We start from the raw sequence: 12,956 nt of genomic DNA, 5'->3' as shown, positions 1-12,956 counted from the left end.
GGGGGGGGGGGGGGGGGGGGGGGTTCAAGTGAGTACATCAACCTTATTACACACAATATAAATCGAAAACAAGAATGCAAACAAGAAAACGCAACCGCGGGTAATATTAAGCAAGATATCCAGCCAGTTTTTTTCCTTCCTCCATGGTCACGACTGTCACGACCACGACCTCCTCAGTACAGCTATCCAATCCAAGCCAACACAAGCCGAGCCGGTTTCGTGCAGCGTACGCAGGCGCTTCGACTTCGGGGTTTGCTGAAGTAGGAGCGGTTGAGACGGAGGAACAGCGGTTGGAGCGGTGGTCGAATTACTCGTCAGAGTTCATATTGTACATCACTTTCGCGCTCTGTAACCTGTCCGTGCCCCTCAGCCCATCCTGCAAAGCTACCACGGATGTGCTGCTTGTGTCGGGAGTGTCCGAGCTATTCCACTTTCAGCTGTTCACAACGTCCAAGGCTCGCCTGAGGTGTTAAATATGGGTTGAATGCGAGCACTGCACTACCTTCAAGGGGAAAAAAGCCGCAAGAAAAAGCAAGACTTGCATGTTGGTCGTCAGTCATCCAAGAGATGTGTAGCTTCAAATGAGACCCTGTGCCGTGACTCCTCGAAAATTTATGATGACTGTTATACGAAAATTTGTGATGACTGTTCTAGTCACACTATGGCTTGCATCTGTTTGTGAGTCAGCATTAGAAAAATCTACACGAACATCGACTCGGGCGTCAGCTATGCAGATATCCAACAATAGTTCGTCGAACGCAGCGGCCAACGTGTAAGCTGACTTATCGCGAGAATGTCGACTCGCTTACACTGTTGCTTGTTGACTCCAAGCGTGCCGCGAATTTCGTTTTACTTGAACTAGTTGCCATCGTTCTGAGACGGCTACAAAACGAAAGGCTGAGTAAAGCGTAAACATGTTTGTAGCTGTTAGGAGCACATTAGCTAAGTACGATGTCGCGGGTTCGACTCCAGGCTGCGACGGCCGCATTTCGATGGGGGTGGTATGAAGAAACGCTCGTGTACCGTGAATTGTGGGCATGTTGAGAAACCCCAGGTGGTCGATATTAATTTATTATCTGGAGTCCCCCACTACGTTGTGCCTCATAATCAGATCATAGTTCTGACGTAAAAACACCAGAATATAATTTAATAATTTTTTATGTAGCATCACATTTAACCTAATAAAGTTTCGTGCTGGTCCAGTAATGTGTGCAAGTCAGTATGCAGTTTGTATGAATTTTCTGGTGAACTTTACAAGTGATAGAAATGTGCTTCACTTTGTTTACTTGCAGCAGCATGGCGTAATTCTTATGTATCTTCATAACACTTAGTACGAGGGGCATTCATAAAGTTTGTACTATCGATACGCAACCAGCTCAGCATAGATCTCTTTGGACTTGTGTCCCATGAATGCAGAAAGCGGATTGCTGCCCGTGCTTTCTCTGTGGACACTGCATTATTTTGTTTTGATACCCAAGCGGTGTTCCATGGTACATAAAATGCAATTTTTATATTCTGCTAAAACTAAAGAGACGTGCGCTCATTTTGATGCCTATCGTGTATGCATGCTCCAAATTTATTGTACTGATAGTACGAACTATATAGGTTGGTCTTCATTTGATAACTGTACTGATTACAAGGAGCATTAGTTTGTTTTATTTTGGCATCAATTTTATTCCGTTTATTTTTCATAATGTAAACAACTTTTGCAAATATTCCTCTCACACTCAGGCTGTAGCTTTACAGGCTTGACGCTTGCCAAGGAGTAATCACTGCTGCTGGGCTGTTGTAACTGAACTCTAGCTAAGTAGCTAGACATTTTAGCAACATGCATTTAAATTCTCCAGCGGTGCTGCTTATGTGCTTCGGAAACATTCGTAACAAGGCATTAAACTTGTCTAAGGACTCTGTGCTCTGTGATTATAGTAGCGAAGAAACCGTAGAGACTTATGATCGACTTCTTATTTCACTGTAACGCTCCCCTTACCCCATGCGAGGCCTGTAAGGAATTTTTGAATAAGTAAAAACAAATTGGTTGCTGCCCTTATGTGTATCTTGCTTTGACAAATATTTATCTTTTTAAAGTGGGCATGTCCTTGCGTGAAATAAAGAGCTTGTCAGTTGCCTTTGCGAAAACATTTATAGTTCACTGACTAGTGTTTTTTATGTCTGTATGAAATAATGTTTAGGCAATAAGCTTTGGATATCTATATTGTAAATCCTTAACATGTCTAATTTCAGTTTCCATCATAATTTTGTTCCATTTATAGAAGAAAACAGGGCAGGACACATGCTGACAACTGCTGATTTCTATAGTCATAATTTTTCATGTGTATTTTCAACCAATGACATAATTCACAGCCTTTATACCTCGCTCAGTAATTAAAACAGAATAATCGGCCCGCATAGCGGCCAGTGCCTTTTGGGCCACTGGTGATTGTTGGGGGGGCCAAATACAGTCGCAGTGTGTCACAAAGACTCTCTCTTTCATCGTATACCACGATGCATCCGCTCAATGCCCCCTGCAACTACTGCTGGCAAAAAAAGCGCCGGTCGCCTTGCAGGTTGATTGTCACATTTTAATCACTGTGCGCTGTACAGAGGGGTTCACTGTTATAGGGAACACTTGAGTGCAGAGCATGTCTGGACTTTCCTCTCTTGCAACAGTACAATCGCTAGATTTGCAGCAGGACACTTGTGGTTGGCAGTTCTGTCTCCTTTTGGGGGGACGCACCTGTGCAGTGCACTGATATTGCTTCCGCAGCCACTTGCAGCTAGGACGCCAGCAAAGTGATAGCCGCACATGTGAGTGTTCCCTGTAACAATGAACCGCACTGTACACGTTTCAGTCCTAGTGCATTATTAGTAGTTTGTTGTAGGGTAGAAAGCAGGGTTAGTTGTAACGGATGCATAAGTGAAATTGGTGCGTAAACCGACTACCACACAAAAAGGACACAGGATGAGCACTCGTCCTGTGTCCTTTTTGCGCTGCCCTTGTTTTGTGTGCTGGTTTAAATATTAGTTTGTTGCACCATCTTAAAGGCAACTGGACAGCTTTCATGTCTGGCATGTCAATGTTGCAGCTGAAACTCTTGTATTGTCTGTCTTGGCTCATGTTTCTAATTTAACTGCAGAACAATGTCCATATCGAATGGAACAGACAGCAATGTTTCAACAGTTGCTGTGACAACATCAGTCCTTCCTGCCCAGCCAGCAGAACCAGTTCTTCCACAGAAGGAATCTGCTGAAGAAGAGCACCACTCCAGCATGACTATATTCTTTGCACTCAGTGTTATAGGTGTGTTTGTAGCAGAATTTCAGCCCATGCACTTTGAGTGTTAATTTGTGTTTATAGGATATCTAGGAATATTTAACTGTGGATATCAACAATGCAAGAGATTGATGTGTGCATGTGTGTTTTACATAGTAAAAAAAATACTCTTGTTTTTGTGTTTACTAGTGAAATTCAGGTTGTCAGCAGGATGGCCTTTCTTCCTTTACTATTTCCTGCTAGCTTCTCCTCTAGTAAGGGTGACCATCATTTGGTCTGTTGCGACCATCAATTAGTGTGAATTCTAGATTAGCCATTAACCCTCGTATTCACCAGTGCATGCTGGCTGTAAACAATTCCTTAAATGCAGTGAGTGTGAGAAAACAGCACCCGTAGACTGAAGTAAACACTGTGCTTCAATAGTGCTCCTTTGCAATTATCACAATGAGGAATTTCTTGAGCATTATGTCCTCACTTGAGTGCCTTCATTTTGATGCTAAGAGTTACTGATGATTAATTTCTTAATCTTGGTATTGTTGATAGGAATGATTGAAGTGTGGCCACATCTGCTGAGTAGTGTCATCTGCCTTCTGGAGTCAGAGTTGGGTATCAAAAGACAAATATTAAGTGAATTTTAAGTGGTACATAGGTGCTGCATGATGTCCAACGTGTCACTTTTACCGAGACTAGAGCTTTTGTGAGCGAGAAAATAAAAAAAACCTAGCTCCCGGTAGGCATTGCCACTGTCAAAATGTGATATTGGCTCAGATGACATTACATGACCCATTTATAAATGTTAAATTGTAGTCAACCTCTAACAATGAAAGAAAAAGTTTGCATTGCATTTCCCCATAAAAAAAAAATATGAGGTGTGGCCTGGTTTATTGGACTTTCCTACTAAAGAATTCACTTATGCTACCTCTCCATGCAGCTGTGTCAGTGCTATTTGAAGGAGTGGTGCCCACATTATGCAAGCCTCTGCTTTAATGCAGGGAGCTGTTCCCAGCAGAACATGACCTCGAAGATTGCGGATCAGATATATATGGGAGATCCTGTTCGTTGCAGGCAATTTGAATAATGGGACAGTTCTGCAGCCTTTTCAGTCATAATTTTCTACACGGCTATGAATCAAATCTAGCCATAAAACAAATGTAATGTTTACAAAAGGGTGATGCAATATTCTGGACTGATTCATTCTTTTACCTTTGGTGTCCCTTTTCTAATTTCGGAGTAAGACTACCAGTATCTAGATAACTGCCTTTTCAGCAGAGCAAAAAAGAAAACACTTTTTTTTTGTTGAATAACTAATATGTCTACTTTCTTTTTCAGCGGTGTGCATATTGATGATTCACTTTTTGATCCAAGCCAACTTCGAATTCCTTCCTGAAAGTGTTGTTGTTGTACTCATTGGTAAGCACTCGTCGCAGTGATTGCATCACACGAAGTTTTACACATTCAGGACAAAGCATGTGCCAGCATCGGTAATAGCTCGTAATAGAAAAGCAACACAGCCAATTATACATGTGCATTTTTATCACTTTGCATTTGTGCTCTGTGCCATTCTGCACAACACAACTGTGCAGGCTACTATTATTGTACTAGGTGCTTACATGACTGCAAACGTAATTTGAGGGAGACCTCACATTTCATGATGGTGTCACATTACATATTTCATGACTAGCATCTGAGTTGTATATAAAACAAGCCTGAACTAGTGATATATGGTATAGGTTTTCATGAAGTTTTCATTTTGCTAGGGTAGGGATGAACATATTCATTGCTGCCTACCGTCATGTCGCACATTGCGATGAACAGAGGCTGTCAGCCATGAATTGTGTGATTAAGTGGGCCTCTCATTCCCATCTGTTTAAAGTTCTTTAATGCTAATAACCATTCTACGTAATTGCAAATGACTCTTTGAAGGGTTTCATCTGTTAGGGCTATCAGCAAGAACCCTTCATTATTAATTTTTGAAATTCACGAACTCCTCATGTTATCATCAAGAGAGGTAGAATGCAATAGCATTTGGCAAATTCCATCATTCAGTGATCTCCTACCAGCCATTGAATGATCATTGAATGAACTCCCTCTCAGCCTCTACCTTAGTGGGACAAAGCGTTTCACATTCTTCTGTCCTTGCCTTTTTCAAACAATGCATCTTCGATGCCTGATTGACTCTGAAGTGGGCAGTGCATTGCTTGGGCATTTCGGCAGCCCGACATTTCCACACTGCTTCGTCCTCACAAGGCCATCTCTCTGCTGCTGCAGCAGGCAGCTCCTTCCTGACTGAGTGCCTTCTTGTGAGGCAACTGGTGCAATGCATATCATGGACAGCTTCTATAGCTAGCCAAAAGGGTGATGCATTTGATGATGCACGAAGCGTAGAGCATGATGGATTCAACTCTGTGACCAGCGTGACCCAGCGAGCAAATATCGTCAGGATGGGGGGGGGGGGGGGGCATAATCTTCTAAGCATGTCTTACTCCTTTCCAATAATGGCGGCTATCACGTGTTCCTGATATTAACGCCTGTACCGCCTTTTTCTGTCTGGTGCATTGTTTCTTGTCATAGGTTTTGACCCATTTCCTTCGTATTTACTTCCATGTACCTCCCCTCCTTCCCAGCTGTTTTATATGACAACTGATGACATTTAAGGGTGCTGAGTGCCCTTGGAATAATCCGAATTACGCTATCACATTAAACAATCCTTGTCCTTGGCTGGGTGCTCAGTTGTGAGTTCAGTTCACGTGTCCCTGACACTACTCCACAGCATTTCCATTGAAGTGATGGAATAGCAGGAACATGGTGTACAGCTTGAAACACATGCTTCATGGAGGACTAGAGGCTGTTGAAAACATCGTAACACTGAGCATGACAGTGAAAAGGCGGATTTCATTGTTTGTGCAGCCAGATTCCTTGTGTGATTTCTCAGTAGGAACTTCAGTGTATGAGCAGTCTCTACACAACTTAATATGGTGTCGACATGTTGTAATCACATAAACGTGTTCTGAAGTGTTTGTGTAAATGCACTTATCAGTGAGAACATGGGCTATCACCAACACATCTCATTCGCTCTCAAAAGCGAAGAGTCTTGTTGCCAAGAAGCTTCAGCTGTTAGCTTCTGAGCATATAGTCTGTAACATATAGTAACTGTTATTTTTGTTTTGGGTAAGTTTTTTTATACGAAAGTCGGAAGCAGTACACATGTCAGCATTATGGGTATGCGAAGACAAGGCAGAAAACAGGACGGGCTCTAAGTCTCCATTGGAGTTAGCGCCCACCCCGTTTCCTTCCTTGTCCTCATCTTTTCTTGCACTACTGTATTCGTAATTAATTATTACCAACTAGCCCAGTAGTCAATTCTATTGTCAGACGTCAGCAGCAGTGGGCAGGAACAGAAAACACATTCTTTAGCACCTGTACATTTGTTTGCGCTATGGACCTGTTTTCACATTGTTGCATAGTAGACTCAACATCACTGAGATGAATTATTTGATAAGTTGAACAGTTTGGTGACTTCAGTATAGTTTCCTGTAGAGTCCAGTCAGTTTCTGTTAAGCCAACTTCTTATAAGATCAACAGATTTCTCAAGTTCCTTCACATTTGTCTTAAACAGAGTTTGCTGTAGTGGTGTGTCAAAGCAATGATTTTACTCAGCTAATTTCTTTATTTTGCACCCCGTGTTCTCTATGATTGCTATTGCACTACAATTTTCTCTCTGAATAATCTAATTTAAGCATTACATGTAAGTGGCACAATCTTCTTTTTGCCCAGTCTTGTCTGTCTTAATGACCCGGACATTCTCACCATGAGGCTCAAAAACATGTTAAACGAAACCATTTGTATATGCGCCTGACCGATTTTGCAAGATACGTAGAGTACCTTGAAGCTTATATGATTGCAGTTAGTTCAATTCCCAACTGCAGCAGCTGCATTCCAATGGGGTTTGAAAGCAAAAAAACACTTGTGTACTAATGGCACCAAAGAAACCAAGACGGTAATGTTTTATATTTATTTGTTTTGCCGATTTGTACATTTAGCAAATGTATACCCACCCTGCTAAAACCCTATGTTAGGGTTGCAGTATTCATAAATAAAAAAAAATAAAAAAAATTAATATTTCAAGGCCATCCACTACTCCATTTCCCTGTGTTGCTTTAGGATGTTAAACCCCGTCAGTTACCTTATGGTTTGCTGATAAACACATCAATGTGATATGGGTGTTTTGTTAGTGTGAAAGAATTTGCACGTCTGTATTTGTTCCCCTTTAACATTCAGGTGCCCTGATAGGCCTATTTTTGAAGTTGATCTCAAGTCAGCACCTTGGAAACTGGCAGGTAAGATGATCACTTTACCTCACCATATTTTTGCTCTACTTATCACTGTGTTTCTTATTTAGAGTCCATATTTATTACAATAGATATCCAAACACACATAAAGCAATGTTTCATACAGGAGGAGGTCCGTAGTCTGTGACTGGACAGGGGCCTCCTATACTGTTGAACACAGAATAAATTACAATGACCAAACCTAATAAGGAAAAACGTTACCATATAGGCTCGTGTAAGGGCCGCACCCATGTAAAGGCCGCCCCCAACTTGGCAGCCAAAAATTTTGGATAAAAATTTTTTTTCGACGAAGGAGCAATTGCATTCGGTGCCCCGATGTTGTGCGGGTGTTGGCGGATTTTTTCATGCTGCATACTTCCGCTGCTAGGTAGTGAGAGCCATCTAGTAGCGGCCCTCACACGGGACCGAACCTTTTAGTTCAAACCTTTTGGTTCAGTCCTGTAAAAGGGCCGCGCCTCGTCATAATTGTGAAAGAAAAGTGTGGCCCTTACACAAGTCTATATGGTTTGGGGCAACTAAGGCAACTGATTGTATGATTGTAACTGAGCATGCTAAATGCTAATTTTTATAAAAAATGAAATATGTGATTCAAAGATTATAAATAGTAAAAAGCCAACAAAGGGAATTGGTAGCAAAATATATCAGACAAGAACTCGGCACATTTAACAACAAGAGTTTACATTTTGAAATGTGGCAGGACATACATTGCAACGGTAGAGTAAAAATATACTTCACATGAATAAAATGAGCAACTGGGCTAAACAGCAGCTACATATGTTCTCTACCAGTAAAAATTTATTTGCTTTTAAATGCATAAGGAGACAGATGATTTTAAGATCAATAACATTTCGTTACAAAATAGTTGAAAACGAAATGTCTGTTTACAGTTGTCAGCGCATGGTTTCGGAAAAAGAAAATTATTAACTTAAGTAAACCTTGTATTACTAGTATTTAACAGATATAGCTGTTGGACTCAAGACAAACGAAACTTCATTCTTAAGTTATCTGAACAATATTAAGCAACCTGATTTGACACAGTTGAACCTCAGTATAACCGAATGCACCGAAAAAGTTAATTCAGTTGCATATATCATTAAGTATGTTTCAGCAGTAACAATCACAAACAAATTCTTAGAACAATCATGCCAGATAACATCTTCTCAGTAAGCATTTATGAACCTAATCCCACAAGAAACTTGAACATTAAAAAAAATGTCGCAGTTTCACTCTAAAGGCGAAGCATCAATTGCGATAGCAGATTAGTAAAGAGCTATGCGGAGTAAGGATAGTAGTTTTATCAGCTGTATAAACTTGAACATGCAGCAGCACCAGCAACGCGGAGAGCTGTTGTCGACGCCATCGGCGTATTGCCTGCGTCCGCACCGAACGCGCGCGGCATTGGTGACTGTTGCCAGTGCCTCTGGGGGTGGCTCGGAGGTTTTCGATGAGGTCAGAACGGGACACTCGTCGAGCAGCGTCGAAAGTATTTACCACGTTTTCGCCTCGCAACGTTTTTATATAATTACGCATTTGGTGCCGCAGCTAAATGTCGCCTGCCCTCCCTCCTTCCAGTCCTCCCAAGGCCTTTCGCGCAACGGAAGAAGTCGCGTTTGCTCTATAGATATGGCGATTGTAAAGGAGGAAAGAGACACTTAATTCTGCAGCCCTTCTGGGAGCATGGCACAGAAAGCGCGTTTGCTCTCTGCCATGCGTTCGCTCCTCGTGAAAGCGTGCGTCCCTCGCACGCTTTCGCTCCCGCATACAGCATACAGCGCGTGGCGACGATTTCATTGCCGTTGACGTCATACGGAACCTCACGGCGACGCCAACGGCAGAAATCCGCTTTGTGTGTCCATATAATTGCTATCGCAATAATACATAATCATAAGTGCTGTTGCATGCAGTAGAGATTGTGTTGAGAGCAAAGCCTTGGTTTGTATTGCGTCCAGTTTTAGCAGCTGCTACCAGATATTGCCATGCGTGCATGTGTATCATGATCATCGTCATAATCATATCTCACTAGCATTAGGCATTAGTTTTGTTTGTTTACAATGTTGCTGTTATATGCAAGGCCAAGATCACTATAATGCTGTTTGCAGTATTTGTTCATGATACCAGTAGCAATGCAATGCAAGTGTTTTAAAGTGAAGCTTTCTTTGCGAACCCTCCCAGACACGCACACGCGTTGTATGAAGGTATGCTGACCGGGTATGTCAAGCTTTGTTCTGCGTAACAAAAAAATTACTTATCCTGTCTGTTCACAGGCATCTCCAAAGCACACCAATCTGTTAATCCAATGGTGAATTATATTTAACAGATTCATTTATTTACTTTATTTTCTTTTTATTTAGTCTGTCAGTATGTGCCACTAGGTTCTTGGACAATCCTCCAGAATGGGCATGACCCACTATAGGCATGATTCCTACATAAGACATGAAGTTATCTCTAAAGCACCTAGATTTGTTAATAAAATGGGTAATTATATTTCACAAATACCTTGACTTAGTTTACTTTCAGTGATTTAGCCATTCGGTATGTGCCACTGGGGGTGTGCCCATTCTTGGCTAATCCTCCAGAATGGGTATGTCCCATTGTGACACAAGGGCCACAGAATACCTAAATGTTGCTTGATACGTGTCATACTTTTCTGTGCATACGCCTGTCATCACAAAATTGTATGCATCACCATTAGCTGTAAAGCATTTAAGTTAGCCGCTTTACTTAAGCTTCGCCTTGCAGATTCCAACGTGTGTTGGATCTGCAAACTCTTTTTCTTTTTCTTTCATTTTTTTTTCATTTTTTCTTTTTCTTTCCTTTTTTTTCATCTATTTATTATTATTTTTTGATATAAATAATAAGTTTATTTGCCATCATACATATTAGGTGGGAGGGCGGAGGGAAAAAAGCTGCTCACATGCAGCTTGACCAGCCCACAGCCCCTGATTTGTTTATTTTGGCAGAAGCAGCATATCAACGCATAAAAGTATACACAAAATTGGCACAATAAGTGTAATGTAACAAACACGGTAATGATGGCGTCTCGAACAAAAATGTAATTCCATTGGGAATACAAACCACAGAACAGCATGAAATCACAGCGAAGGGAAGTATGCAAAATTAAGCACTGTACATAATGCGGAGATTCCAATAATAACAAGAAAATAAATCAAAGCGATCTAATTCGTAGGCGTTCAAAAGACAGGGTAACATGTAAGATAAACGCTGATGTCCGGTATTAAGACGACGAGTATGAACTAACCAGCTTTCTGCATATCTAGTTGGGTAGCATGATAGTTTATTTTGCAAATTTGCAAGAATTTGTAGACTACTGAGGTTTTCTGTTATCTCTGTTTTGAACTTCACGCTCAGTTTGTATTTATACAAGTTGTGTATGTTGATTACTCTGGCACTGAGAAAAACGTTGAGCTGTGTGGGATCATTATGGTGAATTATAAACATGACGAATGTACTTTTACTGTAAAAGATGAATGTGTTGCAAGCTAGAGGTAGCTGAGGTTCCCCATACTAGTTGGCAGTAGTTGAGATGAGAAAAAACAACTATTTTATTATGATAATGGACACTCCAGGTGCATTTCTGCCGTCGCTGTCACCGTGCTCTAGGTTCCGTATTCGCTTACTAAATAAATTAACAAGCATGGTGTCACGCGCGCACAAGCAAACATGAACACATCTCACTCGTTGACCGTGGAAACGAACTGTCAAAATGCTCAAGTGACGAAGTGCGGCGAGCAAATTGACCTTCGTGCTATCATGCCTCTCGCCGAAGCGAGAGGCATGATAAGCGGCGAAAACACGGCGCGCAGCAGACTTTCCCCGTCGCAGATTGCTTTCAAGATAGGGCCAAGGCGATCGTATTGATTGTATCGCCAAAGTGGATCGCCGCAGATTACGTCCTGCTTCGGTCCACTGAAACCGTTCCGCATTGCTTTGCTGGCGAAAATCCTCTCCTTCTGTTTGCGCCAGTCCCGAACGCAAGTTTCGGATTCTCCGAACGCCCGTGATGCGGCCCGATTTCCGTCTGTCTCCGCACACATGATCACTGTCCTTTTAAATGCGGCATCATGATGAACTCGGTACTTCATCCTGATAGAGCAGACGCAGAGAACGTGAATGACAGACGGTAGACTATTGCCTAAGCACGTGTACTGCAGCACATGGAGGAAGCTACGGTAACTAGGGCTCGAGAGTAGCTAGGCTCGACGCGCGTGTGAGGCGGCCATATTGAAATGCCGGCGGCTATATGGTAACGCAGATTTAAGGTCATACTCAATTCTAACGCGCACGCAATTTTTGGACCTGTTTTATTGGAAAAAAGTGCGGGTTAGATTCGAGTAAATATGGTATTTGTGGCTTGAGGGGAGTGTTTGCCGTCTAGGTTGACTGCCGAACTACCAGGCAGCCGCACTGTAACCGGTATTTCGTGTCCCGCAACTGCACTATAAGCGATACGCTTATACATAGAGTGCTATGGGAAAATTAACAGGAGTCTGAAAAGACCGTATTATATCCAGTCCTGCACTATAAGCGGTTACGTTATAAGTGGTCTATACTGTACTTTACAATGAACTTGGATAAACGCAAGTGCAAAAGTTTTTCGAGGACTTTCGAAATCACAGGTAGTATTGACACCGGCCTATAGTTGCTCAAATAATTTCGGTTGCCTTTTTATATATTACAGTTAGCTTTGCTATCCACATTTTTGTCTGAAAAACTGCTGTCGTTATGCACATATTAAAAATGTTGGCAAGATATGATATCAGCGACATGTTTCACAGGACGCACCTGGAGGTCATCGATATCATGGCATGTACTGTTTTTTAGGCTCTGTATCACAGATACTATTTCCTGAGCTGTTGCAGGTTGCAGAAATATAGAGTCACTGTTCGGTGTATTCATGTATTCTAAGGCATCGTGCAAGCCACTGCTTGTGCTAGTCTTACAAAAGAAAGTGTTAAATGCATAAGCTAAATCATTTCCAGATAATTCTTGGCCATTGAATTGTAGTTTCAAGGGTGTGGCGTGAAACTTGCGGTGGTGTAGGAGCGTGTTCAGTCGAGACCGTAGTAAATCATGTCTGTCATGTTCAGCGTTTAGAAAAGAAAGATTGTATTCTATTCGTGCGCATCTCAGGTTTTTGCTCAGTTTATTTCTGTGTTTTTTATAAATGACTAAGTCATCAGGCGCTCGTGTGCTAAGAAATTGTTGGTAAAGTTGGTCCCTTATGTTCATTTCATGCCTTAATTCCGTTGTTACCATGTATTTTACGACTTCTGCGGCGAGACTTCAAAGGAAAATGAGAGCAATACAATTTCTTA

At 41.7% G+C, this 12,956-nt stretch overlaps 1 protein-coding gene across 1 annotated transcript in view; it reads left to right on the top strand.

Moving 5' to 3' along the window:
* Positions 1-218: 218 nt before the first annotated feature.
* LOC119436000 (sodium/hydrogen exchanger 8) overlaps positions 219-12,956 on the top strand; it is an 86,871-nt gene continuing 74,133 nt past the window's right edge. Inside the window, exons 1-4 of the mRNA XM_037702719.2 lie at positions 219-772; positions 3,135-3,298; positions 4,601-4,681; positions 7,550-7,608. Coding sequence (XP_037558647.2) covers positions 582-772; positions 3,135-3,298; positions 4,601-4,681; positions 7,550-7,608 — 495 coding nt within the window. The 5' untranslated portion in view covers positions 219-581. The remainder of the gene's footprint in view (positions 773-3,134; positions 3,299-4,600; positions 4,682-7,549; positions 7,609-12,956) is intronic.

This window comes from Dermacentor silvarum, chromosome 1 (genome assembly GCF_013339745.2).
Source record: "Dermacentor silvarum isolate Dsil-2018 chromosome 1, BIME_Dsil_1.4, whole genome shotgun sequence".
Taxonomy (NCBI): Eukaryota; Metazoa; Arthropoda; class Arachnida; order Ixodida; family Ixodidae; genus Dermacentor; species Dermacentor silvarum.
Note: the sequence above shows the minus strand (reverse complement) of the source record. Positions and strands in the feature narration are given on the sequence as shown.